General features: G+C 27.1%; 1 protein-coding gene across 4 annotated transcripts in view; it reads right to left on the bottom strand.

Moving 5' to 3' along the window:
• The window catches only part of PMCA (plasma membrane calcium-transporting ATPase 3), a 42729-nt gene that overhangs the window by 13806 nt on the left and 13460 nt on the right, over nt 1–15463 (bottom strand). For 3 of the 4 annotated variants that reach the window (XM_041776681.2, XM_041776679.2, XM_070287587.1), the window contains one exon: nt 10401–10539. In XM_041776681.2, the coding sequence (XP_041632615.1) occupies nt 10401–10539 (139 nt within the window). Of the gene's footprint in view, nt 1–413; nt 612–10400; nt 10540–15463 lie in introns of those variants that run through there. The other variant, XM_041776685.2, reaches the window with a different exon arrangement.

Raw genomic sequence — 15463 nt, 5'->3', positions numbered from 1 at the left:
TTACGTACGTTTTTGAAAATGCCCTTTTAAAGAATTTGTAGAGTTGTATTTGGTACTAGGAAGATAGCACAGTAGTTATTTAGAGAAATAGTACGAGTAAAAAACATACACATAATGTGGAAGATGTGCGAATGAATTAGATTTTAAATCCCGTTTCATTGTTTCTGTTGTTGGTTAAGCTTTTTTGTTGTTTATTAATGTGGTTTGCTGATGTTTAATTTAATATATCATGATACAGAAAATCTATATGCGAAGAGCTATTTCATTTGAATCTTTTTAAAGCTTATTATATACTCTTTTAATATACATATTTTTTAAATATATCCCTGATGATTTTTATACTTACTTATTTAACTGCCCAGATATCGAAATTAAAATACTAACTTCCTAAAAATTCACAAGAACATTGCTGGTACACTTAAATTCACTTGTTCACTATTTTTATTAGTTGTATAATTTGCATTTAAATTTAATTTTAATATTCTCATGATTTATTTTTCATCACTTATATATTAGCTTTTTCGAATTTTTGCGAGGAGATTACTGTTGGTTTTGCTTTTTAAGTTGTGTCAATTTGTTTACACCTCTGTCTCTCGAATCGGTTCCGCCGGCTTAAAAATTACATAAAATTAACAACAAATATATATATATCTTGATAATTACTTCGAAAATAATTAATTATATATGCAGCAACTAATTATGTAAGCGTGTTTGCTTAAAATCATATTAAATTGTTTTTAAATTAATAGAAAAAAAACTGAAAATTAAAATAAATTAAAATAAGGAAAAACATGATGTATGTATGCTTTTTTATGATGGAAACGGAACAAAAAGCCTATTCTGATTTCTTTAAATTTAATAAGTAATTAATACATTTTTTTAAAACATACGATGTGTGGGAAATTGGGGAAACATAATATACAGTTTGACAAGTAATTATTTCCAAATATGTTATGATATTTATATTTAAATTCAAATACTTTTAATTGTTTAACTTTTGTTTTATAATATCTGTATATAATTACAGGTATGAGCTCTGTTTTTGTGTGTTTTTAGCTTTTAAATTTATAATATAAATATCAAAACCAATTTTATTTTATGCTATGTACAGCTGTGTTCACGGAAATAGCAGTGCCCAACGACCTGCACGTTTAAGATCGGAAAATCCTGTTACAAACACTATTTTCATAAATTTTTTTTTCATAAAAGCTTAGTATATTTAATTATTAACAATACCACAATCATTTAATTTAGGTAACATAAACCTTTTAGAAGATATAGCTAATAACAACAAAAAAGGTCTATATTATGCCGATCATTGAAATAGCAGTGAAAAACTAAAATTCTTCATAAATTTAAAAATATCGTATAAGAAACCTATTTCTTCTTAAATTCCAATTGACTATGATCTAATATTTTGTTAAATAGCCTTTAGAAGCTATCATAGCCTCATACCTGGGTGGCATGGAGTCCACCAAGTCTTAGCAATGCTTGAGGGGAATATGGCCTCATTCCTCCTGCACAAATTGCCAAAGCTGTGGCCTAGAAGTCGGAAACTTCTTTAATACGTAGCCCTTGATGTCCCCCATAAGTTTTCGATCGGATTTATATCCGGGGACTGTGCAGGCAATGGCATTGCATCCACTTTTTCATTAAGAACCCACTCCTTGGCCACCTTGATGGTATGATTAGGGTCACTGTACTGCTGAAATGTCCAAATTAATGGCATATTTTCATCAGGATACGACTGCAAGACAGTTTTTAATATTTAGACATAAACATAATGGTCTTTGATCCCACCGATCATATATACGGGACCTACAACGTTGTATGAAAAGTATACCCATAGCATGATTTTTAGGCCACCGTGTTTTACTGTCTTCAGCGTATGGTTTGGGGGGTACTATGTTTTTGGAGGTCAACGGACATATTGTCTTGTCCTATTCCACCAAATAAAACCAGTTTGGAGTCATTTGTCCAAAGGATATTACGCCATTTGAGTTCAAGGGGCTATTGGCGAACTCCAATCTGGCCTTGATATGCCTATAACCAAGCAGTGACATTTTCCATGGACTTCGCGAATCTAAAATTTATTCAATAAGTCCCCGGCGAATGGTCCCATGACTGATTCCCATGCCAATTCCCGCTCATATATCCCTAGAGGATGCAAAAGGACGAGCTTTGCTGAAGCGAAGTACGCGTCGAGCCTGTACAATTGGGGTTTTGCGAATCGTACCCCGTTTTTTTTGGGTTCGGTTCATATTTTATGACTTATAAACTATTTTAAAAGAACAATTTGAAAGATTTAGAGACTCTTTACATGTTTTGCCTTTCTTTCTAGGCTAAGTAATCTGATACCTTTCTCTCATGGAGCAGTGAGGTCCTGCGCCCACTAAAATAATTTTTTTTGCGTTGTAAAGGTGTATTATAGTATAAACTATAATAACGACCTTAATTAAAGTCATTTTTTACAAAATTAAAAGAAATTTCGGCACTTTTTGCGAAAGAAAATTAAAAACTGCTATTTCAGTGATCGGCCAAAACGAGCTGCATATGTGAAAAAATATCAATAAAACATAAAAGTAGAGCAAATCTAACGGAATTTTTTCTCGATTCTTATCTTTATGTTCCATTTTACAAAAACAATGTGCAATAGATCAGCTTGCAAAAAGGAATATGTACAAAAAAACGTTTTGAAGTTGTTCCTCTGTCGCACTGCTATTTCCGTGAACACAGCTGTATAAATATACATTTTTTATATATTTTATTTTATTTTTTTCTATTAATTTAACCAGAATGGCTTAATTAATTCTTAATGATCCAATTGCAAACTGCAGGGCTATACAAACTTCGGCGTGCCGATGTTAGCTTCCTTTCTTATTAATATTAAAAAAAAGTTAAGCATATCTTGTTTTTAAACATTTTAACCATTTATCTTTTTGCAAAAAATTACTTGACAAACTGAAAATAAAGACCCAATAGCCAAGGGATACATCTTTTTAATTGTTTCTTTTGTTAATTAATGAAATGGCGAATTCTTTCATATATTTTTATCTTTTTCTATTATTATTGCTAAAATTCTAAAAATAGAATAACCTTTCTTTTTATCATTATAATTTAAATTAATCAAAACGATTGTCGCCTCTTAAATACATTTTTAATTGGGTTTACAAATATCCGTCTACATGCTCTATCTATATTGTAATGTATCTAATATTTGTAATGGTTTAAACCATTACCCATGACGCAATAGGTTTTTAATTATTTAAGGTTCATCTCTATATAGATTATTAATTATCAAAAACATTATTATTGCTTTACCAACTTAAGTAAAGTTATTATTTATAAACAAATAAATATTCTTTATCAGCTCACAAGCCCCCTAAATATTTATACCCTTGCAGGGTATTATAATTTCAGTCAGAAGTTTGCAACGCAGTGAAGGAGACTTTTCCGACCCTATAAAGTATATATATTCTTGATCAGCATCAACAGCCGAGTCGATCTAGCCATGTCCGTCTGTCCGTCTGTCTGTCTGTCCGTCTGTCCGTCTGTCCGTCTGTCTGTCTGTCCGTCTGTCTGTTTCTACGCAAACTAGTCCCTCAGTTTTAAAGCTATCTGAATAAAACTTTGCATATAGTCTTCTATATGCTCTCACTGCTATATATGTCGGAACGGGCCGGATCGGACGACTATATCATATAGCTGCCATACAAATGTTCGATAAATTTTTAGAAAAAAAACTTGGCTGTTTTTTAAGATTTTTGCACCATTTTTTAGATATGGCCATTTTATATTATACCAGAATTTTGGTAAAAATTTTATGAAAATCGGACGACTATATCATATAGCTGCCATAGGAACGATCGGGAAATTAATAGAAAAAAAATTAAAACTTCGTTGTTTTTTAAACTATTTTTATCTACTCTGAGATATAAGCTTATTTTATTAGTTCAGAATTTTTGTATAAATATTATGAAAATCGGACAACTATATCATATAGCTGCCATATAAACCGATCGGTAGGTGTAGGGAAAATCTAAAACTGGGAATGTAAAACTGTAACTGTCAAACTCTCAACATAATAAATATAGGTAAAATGCAATGAAATAATATCTGCAAGGGTATACAAACTTCGGCGTGCCGAAGTTAGCTTCCTTTCTTGTTTTTTAATCAAACAACATATATATATATATATATATATATATATATATATCTATACATATATATGTATATATATACATATATACATATGTATGTATATAAAATATTTAGGGGGCTTGTGTCACACAACTATACATCCTGAAAATTTTATTTCGGACCACCCTCCTAGGAAAATCGGAAGGTATATAACAACAAAATCACGTATGCAGAATTGCAGCATAATAAATTCTGCTTTAAATCAGATTTTCTTATCTTAGATTGGATATCGCGTTTTAAAGTTGCGTTAAAAAAGACTGATTTTTGGCATGCCTAAAACTGTATCAAAACTTCACGACATGTTTCAATTTTGGCGGTAGAGGGAAAATTTGGATTCAGATACATTTTTTATTTTTATGGTACTGATTTAATAAATTGAAAATAAAATGCCTCATGGATGTTTGTTATGCGACAAGAAAAAGGGAAGCATAAGGGCCTACAACGATGCTAGCGTTAATGTAAGCGAAATATCGCGGAAAATTGGTCAAAAAATTTGTTTTATCTAAAATTTTTGGAAGAAAATGAAGTTGTCTGATCTCAATAAACTTCGCATAATACTCATAATTAAAAAAAAAAAAAAAAAAAATAGAGTTTAATCGGATAAAAAAAAACTATATTATATTAAAATATCTAATATAATAAATGGAGACGCTCAAAACACACACAAAATCAAAGATTCCTTACATTTTTCTGTACATCTTCGGATCGTTTCTATGGTAGCTATGTATATGATATATTTTCATAACATAACAAACCATTTTCATAACATTAAAAGCGAAATTCTGAAATAATAAAACATGGCCATATCTCAAAAATTATGAAAATAAAATGTGTATGTAAAAAAACAATATTTTTTTTTACAAATTTGTCGATCATTTCAATGTTAAAAAACACTTAATTATTTGTTTCATTCTGGCAAAAATTCCAAGAAGATCTAACGTCCAAAAAAACATATTCCCGTAAAAGATCATTTGCGCCGACCTTTTCAGTGAATCGGTCTTTTAAAAATCGCTCTGAGTGCCCGTCAGTCGCCAGTAAAATAGCGGTAAAAGAGCTTTTCTTACGAACAGCTAACGTAAAGCAATAGACTGAAAACCAAAGCAAACAGAAACGACGTCGGCTGTTAAGAGCGAGAGCGAAAATTCAACCTTTTTTTCTGTTTTTGGCACGAGTAGAGCGTAGGGGAAAAAACTGTTAACAGATATTTGCAAGCTATGCTTACAAGTTGAATTTGGGTTCAAAAATGTCCATTAGACCAATATTTACCTAAAAATTTAGTGAATTCAATGGCTAAGAGACTTTTTGAGTAGCAAAGGATGAAGGTGGCTCTATAAATCATTTAACAACTTGTTATATACAACTATAAGAATAAAATATTAATCGAAAAAATTGATATGTGTCTTATAGTTTTGATACAGTTTTAGGCAAGCCAAAAATCAAGATTTTGTGCTTTTTTAGCGCTGCTTAAAAGCGCGAGATTCAATCTGAGATAAGAAAATCCGATTTTAAGCTGAATTCATTTGGTTTTGTTGTAATGTGTTTTCCAATTTTCCAACGAGGGTGTACAGTGTAATTTTTTAAGGTGTCGTATAATTGTGGGCAAGAGTGTATATATAAATTTTTAATTTTATTTGTTTGATAATATATTTATACATATTATATATATACATATTATATATATACATATTATATATATACATATTACATATATGTATATTACTATATGTATATTTGATTTAATCCATTTTCTTTATATCGAATATTGCCTGATAATTAAAAATGGAAATATGAAGCGTTAACATAAAGTTTTAGTGTTCTAAGATAATTCCTTAACGTTTAACTGTTTGCAACTGCAAAAAAAAAAACTATTTTTATACATTTCATATTTATATGAACATCTTTAAAGTCTGCTGCAGCAAATATACAAATACATACCTGTTCAATATCAATCGCCCATCACTTTAAACAGGTACATTATTTATATAGTTATTAGTGTTTAACCTTTATCGCCAAAAACTAATACTTTCGATCCCGGAAAAACCCAGGGTGAATATCTTAAATCATTGCTGTAGATTTATAAATCATCAACTGTCATATGTAATATCTCTAGCTAAACATATGAACTATCGTATTATTATTAGTTTATTAAAATATTATTCCCTTTTTTTATATCAAAAAGCACTCAATCAGCCCCTCCCTAAACATACATTTAATAAAGTGCTAAGTGTGAAATATAGGAACAAGAAACACGGCTGTTTTTATAAATATTATTTTCGAAATAACACATTAACACATAAAATTTACAATTTTGTACACAGTAGCAACTGAGAATAATTGAAATTAGTAAATCAATGTTAACTAAATAAAAGATAACAAAAACTTTTGGGATATATACAGTACATTAGGGTTGCCACAGAATTTTATTTGAAACAAATATATAAAATATAATCACCACTGTCTTTTATATGATTTTTAGTGGCAACCCATTCTATAAATATAGTATATATCTGAAGGTAACATTTTAAATTCGCTAATTAAAAAGTCAATAACCAAACACACACACATTTATTTTCGTCCATGTCGATAGTGCGAGTTTAATTAAATGAAATTTGAAATTTTAATGAAAGCTATAGATGTAAAGGGGAATCAGTAATTGTTAGCTAATTATTTATATTAATTTAAAAAAAATACTTGTCTAAGCTTGCCAATACATTAAAAAAATAATATTCACAAATTCTTACCGGTACTGAAATCTGCTCGGTTTGCACGCAAGGAGGTTTTTTTTTTTATAATATGTAATTCAAATATTTATTTATAGTTTTATCATTTTATTTTTTTTTTTTTAGATATTTTGTTTTATTTTTTTATTTAATATGTTTATGATTTGAATATTTGTTATACATTTATTAATTTAATTTTGGTTGAATCAATCGGGAATGTTTTAGCATTAGCAATTAGAATAGTTAAAAGGACGAGATAGTACATAAAATTAATAAATATAAGGTTTATTGGACTTGCTTTTTCTTGCATGTTATATTCTTTGCTTTAATGAATAAGTACGTTTTTAAGGTCTTAAGCTTTTGTATACACTCTCCCTTCCAATGACTTTTATTCAAAAATAATGTTTGTGATTTTTCCAAGTTATTAAAAAAACTACAAATCTAATACTATTCAAATTGATAATAACCAATTTTGTATAGTCTTTAAAGATATAATAATATATTTTATGGTCTTCAAAATATAATAATATACTTAAAATAAAAACAAAACTATAATGGCTTTTCAAGCTTAAATAATTTAATTTTTGGTATTGTAATAACGATTTTATTAATTGCCTTTGAGGATAGTATAGTACAAATAATTTGTTCCTTTAAAATCTCTGATATTCAGGGAAACAAAGCTTATAACCTTTTTCTATTTTTCATCGAACTTTTTTATACTTTGTTCGGTCAGGGGTTTTGGACATTGTTAAACATTGGAAAATTCTTATTTCGAGTTGTTATTTACTTAAACTTTCAATTGGCTTTTTCTGAGCTGTCATAGGTATTTATATGTTTAGATATGAAAGAGTATATACTTTTCGGTTTACCGAAACCATATCTTGAATGAGATAAAAAAGTAAATAAATAAAATTAGAAACATCCAGGTTTTGTGTTAATAAAAAAATAAAACAATGTAAATATACCTTAATAATTATTGTTATTAAAAACCAAAACTAGGGAGATCAATAAATCTATTCTATGTTAGAGGAGAGCTCGCAAATAACTTTTGAGTGTAGGTCTTAGGCGCTCTGGCTCAATTTATTACAATAAAGAATTGTATTCTTTATTAAAATACAAAATAAATAAATAATAATAATAATAATAATAACTGTCGTGTGTAGTGATTAAGGGGGGATATACATGTAAGCGGTCAAAATTTGGCCATTTTTCGTGAATTTTTTTTTATAAGAAATAGTCAAGCAATCGTCGTGAAACTTTGGATATAGTTAAAAGTAGAATCAGAGATGATAAAAAAAATTAGTTATAAACAATATTTTACAAAATGGCGGACTTATGGAACATATGCCGTAGCGCCTCGAGCTTTGAGTTGCCGTGCTATGGACACGATAGAGCTCGTAATTCCTGTCCGAAATCCGTAAACTAAATTTTTTTGTATTCATTACACCTTTATCTTCTATTTGAACCTAAAAAACCAAAAAGAAATCAAGACAAAAAAAATAAATTTTGATTTGAAGGAAAAAATTCAATTTTCAGGTTATCAGTTTTTACTTCCCACCCTCTTAAAAAATAGTAATACTCAGTTTTATAACAACCATGTAGGTTCAAATAGAAGATAATTTCATGCTGATCATAATAATTTTTGATTCACTCCGATATGTTACATAGTTTTTTGTGAATCGTGTCCAGAGCATAGGTAGAAATGCAAAAATTAGAAGCTGAAAAAAAAAACGTTTAAAGTTTTTGATGCGCCCACGTTAACACTTGTGAACCTTGCGTGCATACTTGATTTGAGGCACTTAGAGTTGGAATTCGATAATGAAACTTACACACTATGTTCTTTAAATAATAAACTATTTTTTAAACCAAAAAAAAAATTTGCCCAAACAATTTTGGTTTACATGTATATCCCCCCTTAATTATACAGGTTGACAAGAAAAAATACGGAGGCTAAACGCAAATAATTCTGTAAAGGATTTATTTGTACATATCGAAATCGAAAAGTTTCGGTCCTAAAATAACAAACAACTTGTTTTGACACATTTTAACGCCTCATGAAACGTAAACCGTGTGCATAGAAAAAATTTGAAATTTTTATTATTTTAATTATATTTAGTTTATTCTAATTTTTATTATGAAATTAACAACTTACAAAGTAAACAATTTAAAGCTGTTTCTATTTCCTTCCTGTGTCCCAAGAGTACATTTTTAATGAGTTATTATTAAAGAAGTGTAATTGAATATATCTCAACTGAGAACGCCTTACTGAAGACAGAAGCGAATAATATGCTAAACTATTATTTACGAGCTTTCTCCTAACATATTTATTCTGTTAAATGTTGAAAACAATGTAAAAGGTATGGATGTGCATGGAAATTTGGGTATTGCCTACATTATATGGTAGATTTGGTATAGCTCTAATTTGTAATTTTTCAAAAGCTCTCCTTGCAAAAAATGCAACAAAAAATAAACCTCTCCTATTTTTAAATTTTCTAATAAATTGATTTATTTAAAACCGCTTAACAACGTAGGAAGGTTATAAACAATAAATGCTATGCTTTATATATAAGCAGACAAAAAAAATACACTCATAAAGAGAGGATATATATTATAGAAAGAGAGTCAAGAGAGCCAGAGGAAAATAGGAATAGACTAAGTAGATATTAGAGAAAGAGAGCTTAACACCAAAATATGTTTCTATATCTAAGTTTATATATAATCCGATCTACAGAAAATCTAAAGAAAGAGAGCAACAAGGAATTCGTACTTCCGAATTATGATAACACCTCCAATATATAAAATTCGTTCACAGGCAAATTTATTTACATACATTCATAGGACGCCAATAGGGGTTTCCTCTCTTCGGCTTTTGCCGAATATATAAAAACCTTGGTTTTTTTATTATTATTTTTAAGACGGATTTTTTCTTCAAACACTTTCATGCCTTTTCGGATATCTATATAGTCTCTTCTCTTTCAATTTATAATCTCTAAGCTGCTAATCTCTTTTAAATAAATTTAAAATAATCTTAATAACAGTGTTTCCACAGGCATCTCATAAATTAACAAATAAAATTGTACAAAATAATACAAAAAATATATATATTAACCGAAGTTAAAGTATTAATAAGAAAAGCAGTTTTTTGAAGACCTGGTGCATGCGAAACCAGAAAAACGATGACCAGTTTTTGACTTTTGCTTCTAGTTAATCAAACTGTGACTCGATTTATAATCGATTTAATATAAAGACGCACTGTTGTTCTTTACCAACAATAAATAAAATATATATTAGTTATGTCAAAATGTATGATCGAATGTTTAAAAATTAAATGGATAAATTAAACCAAAATAAAAATATAAACTTAAGCAAATATATATGTATATACCATAAACCCATTAAAAATGTTATCATCCTCCCATTGTGTAGGTTCTTACTACTTGATTGATATTCAAAATAAAACGACGATACTACGGAACTTACTTGAGTTTGCAATCGTGTTAAGCCACGAATCCATAAAATCTGTCCAGCTCTCGGCTTCTTATCCGAATCAATTGAATCGAAACGCTCCTCTCCCAAATTCATGGCATCTGTATATTCCTCGGGATGTCCACGCCCCCATCTGTAATATATATTTTATCGACAATAATAACATCAATAAAATAATTATAACAAGAAAAAAAGCTAGTTTCGGCCCGTTTGTAATTGCAGTTTGCATTCGATCATTAAGAATCGATTCATTTTGGTCAATAATGAATAGAAAAATTGAAAGATATATGTATATTCATACATAGCATAAAACTGTTTATTTTTGATAAAATTTAAAAATCTTATTTTTATATGGTAATATGTAATATGTAATATGTAATATGTAATATGTAATATGTAATATGTAATATGTAATATGTAATATGTAATATGTAATATGTAATATGTAATATGTAATATGTAATATGTAATATGTAATATGTAATATGTAATATGTAATATGTAATATGTAATATGTAATATGTAATATGTAATATGTAATATGTAATATGTAATATGTAATATGTAATATGTAATATGTAATATGTAATATGTAATATGTAATATGTAATATGTAATATGTAATATGTAATATGTAATATGTAATATGTAATATGTAATATGTAATATGTAATATGTAATATGTAATATGTAATATGTAATATGTAATATGTAATATGTAATATGTAATATGTAATATGTAATATGTAATATGTAATATGTAATATGTAATATGTAATATGTAATATGTAATATGTAATATGTAATATGTAATATGTAATATGTAATATGTAATATGTAATATGTAATATGTAATATGTAATATGTAATATGTAATATGTAATATGTAATATGTAATATGTAATATGTAATATGTAATATGTAATATGTAATATGTAATATGTAATATGTAATATGTAATATGTAATATGTAATATGTAATATGTAATATGTAATATGTAATATGTAATATGTAATATGTAATATGTAATATGTAATATGTAATATGTAATATGTAATATGTAATATGTAATATGTAATATGTAATATGTAATATGTAATATGTAATATGTAATATGTAATATGTAATATGTAATATGTAATATGTAATATGTAATATGTAATATGTAATATGTAATATGTAATATGTAATATGTAATATGTAATATGTAATATGTAATATGTAATATGTAATATGTAATATGTAATATGTAATATGTAATATGTAATATGTAATATGTAATATGTAATATGTAATATGTAATATGTAATATGTAATATGTAATATGTAATATGTAATATGTAATATGTAATATGTAATATGTAATATGTAATATGTAATATGTAATATGTAATATGTAATATGTAATATGTAATATGTAATATGTAATATGTAATATGTAATATGTAATATGTAATATGTAATATGTAATATGTAATATGTAATATGTAATATGTAATATGTAATATGTAATATGTAATATGTAATATGTAATATGTAATATGTAATATGTAATATGTAATATGTAATATGTAATATGTAATATGTAATATGTAATATGTAATATGTAATATGTAATATGTAATATGTAATATGTAATATGTAATATGTAATATGTAATATGTAATATGTAATATGTAATATGTAATATGTAATATGTAATATGTAATATGTAATATGTAATATGTAATATGTAATATGTAATATGTAATATGTAATATGTAATATGTAATATGTAATATGTAATATGTAATATGTAATATGTAATATGTAATATGTAATATGTAATATGTAATATGTAATATGTAATATGTAATATGTAATATGTAATATGTAATATGTAATATGTAATATGTAATATGTAATATGTAATATGTAATATGTAATATGTAATATGTAATATGTAATATGTAATATGTAATATGTAATATGTAATATGTAATATGTAATATGTAATATGTAATATGTAATATGTAATATGTAATATGTAATATGTAATATGTAATATGTAATATGTAATATGTAATATGTAATATGTAATATGTAATATGTAATATGTAATATGTAATATGTAATATGTAATATGTAATATGTAATATGTAATATGTAATATGTAATATGTAATATGTAATATGTAATATGTAATATGTAATATGTAATATGTAATATGTAATATGTAATATGTAATATGTAATATGTAATATGTAATATGTAATATGTAATATGTAATATGTAATATGTAATATGTAATATGTAATATGTAATATGTAATATGTAATATGTAATATGTAATATGTAATATGTAATATGTAATATGTAATATGTAATATGTAATATGTAATATGTAATATGTAATATGTAATATGTAATATGTAATATGTAATATGTAATATGTAATATGTAATATGTAATATCTAGTATCTAATATAATATATCTAATATCTAATGTAATATATCTAATATCTACTGAAAAAATCTAAAATTAATGCCAACTAATTAGATATTTTTCAACTGAATGAACATTTTTTGTATATCCAATTATGTCAACTATGTTTGCATTCTTTTATTTATAATGTCATGAAGCTTCCAAAACCGACATGATTAAAATAAAAACATTTCAAAAAGAATGGTAGAAACACAAAACTGTTCCCATCTCGTAACTGCAAAATAAGTCAAATCAAGTTATTTTATTAGCTTAAAAAAATTAAAATGTGTTAATAATACCCAACTGTGCAGGGGTTAGACTCGATTAAAAAGAATACTGAATGAATCCATAATTACATGTAAAACAAAATGCCGAACTTCTGAAATTGGATTATTCAAACAAGTTTTTGCCATAAAGTCGTCTTTCTAATTAGCTGGAAAGGACTGTATATGATATAGTTGTCCGATTTTGCGAATAGTCAAAGGACTATCTGACAAGATTCATTCAGATAGCTTTTAAACTGAAGGACTTGTTTGCGTAGAAACAGACAGAAGGGCATGGATACATCGACTCGGCTGTTATAAAGTAGAAATGACTCCTTCACTGTTTAGCAAACTTATGACTAAAATTATATAATTAAACAAACATACAATTTATATACCCTTGCAGTTTGCAATCGGATCATTAGGAATCGATTCATTCTGGCCAAATTAATAGAACAAATAAAAGGAAATATATAATGTATATTTATACATAGCATATAATAATTTAGTTTTGATAAAGTTAAAAAAAAATATATAAATAAATAAAACTTTTTTTTATCAAAATCAAATTTTTATATGCTATGCATAAATAACAACTTATATATATTTCCTTTTATTTTTATACCCTTGCACGGTATTATAATTTCAGTCAGAAGTTTGCAACGCAGTGAAGGAGACCTAGTCGATCTAGTCATGTCCGTTTCTACGCAAACAAGCCCCTCAGTTTTAAAGCTATCTGAATGAAACTTTGCATATAGTCTTTTATATACTCTCACTGCTATATATGGTATGTAGGAACGGGCCGGATCATATAGCTGCCATACAAATGGTTAATCAATTTTTGGAAAAAAATTATAACTTTTTCTGGCTTAGAAAAAGGACAATTGCAAATCTAATAGGCAGTACTTTACGTTGTTTCTTATTACCAAAAACAAAAGTTAGCTGCTTGAGCAGTGAGAAACGATGAGAAAACGAAACATTCCGATAGCAGAAATTTGCCGAATTTGCAGCTAAAAACAAAAACGGTTCGTTTTCGCCCAAAACGAAATCGAAACAAGAAAGGAAGCTAACTTCGGCACGCCGAAGTTTGTATACCCTTGCAGATTGGTTTTGATGTTTATATTATAGATATAAATGTTGAAAACACTCACACAACAGAGTTTCATTACATTTTACCTATACTTATTATGTTTACAGTTTGACAGTTTCAGTTTTACATTCCCAGCTTTACATTTTATTTTCTCTACATTTACCGATCGTTTATATGGCAGCTGTATGATATAGTTGTCCGATTTTCATAAAAATTTTACCAAAATTCTGAAATAATAAAGGAAGCTCATATCCAAAAGTAGATAAGAATATGTTGAAAAACAACGAAGTTATAATTTTTTTCCTGTTCATTTTCCGATCGTTCCTATGGCAGCTATAAGATATAGTTGTCCGATTTTCATAAAATTTTAAACAAAATTCTGGAATAATATAAAATGGGCATATCCCAAAAATGATGCAAATATTTTGAAAAACAGACAAGTTATAATTTTTTTTCTAAAAATTTATCGAACATTTGTATGGCAGCTATATGATATAGTCGTCCGATCCGGCCCGTTCCGACATATATAGCAGTGAGAGTATATAGAAGACTATATGCAAAGTTTCATTCAGATAGCTTTAAAACTGAGGGACTAGTTTGCGTAGAAACGGACAGGTGGACAGACGGACAGACGGACATGGCTAGATCGACTCGGCTGTTGATGCTGATCAAGAATATATATACTTTATAGGGTCGGAAACGTCTCCTTCACTGCGTTGCAAACTTCTGACTGAAATTATAATACCCTGCAAGGGTATAAAAATTTTACGATTAACGGAGCAGGCCTGGTTATTTCACATTTTCGTTTTAAATTTCATTAAAATCGGACGTCTATATCATAAAGCTGCCATACGAACGATCGGGAAATATATAGAAAAAATTATAACTTCGTTGTTTTTCAACGTATTTTCATCTACTCTGAGATATAGGCATATTTTATTATTTTAGAATTTTGGTATAAATTTTATGAAAATCAGACAACTATATCATATATGTAGATGTATATATATGTAGATGTAAACAAAATGTAAAACTGGGAATGTAAAACTGTAACTGTCAAACTCTAAACATAATAAGTATAGGTAAATTGAAATAATATCTGCAAGGGTATACAAACTTCGGCGTGCCGAAGTTAGCTTCTTTTCTTGTTTTATATAATTTATATATATATTAATTGGCTTACTTGCATTAATAAAATTGTATAATTAATTAAAATACTTATCATATACTTACACTTGG

Source organism: Drosophila kikkawai, chromosome 4 (genome assembly GCF_030179895.1).
Source record: "Drosophila kikkawai strain 14028-0561.14 chromosome 4, DkikHiC1v2, whole genome shotgun sequence".
Lineage (NCBI taxonomy): Eukaryota > Metazoa > Arthropoda > Insecta > Diptera > Drosophilidae > Drosophila > Drosophila kikkawai.
Note: the sequence above shows the minus strand (reverse complement) of the source record. Positions and strands in the feature narration are given on the sequence as shown.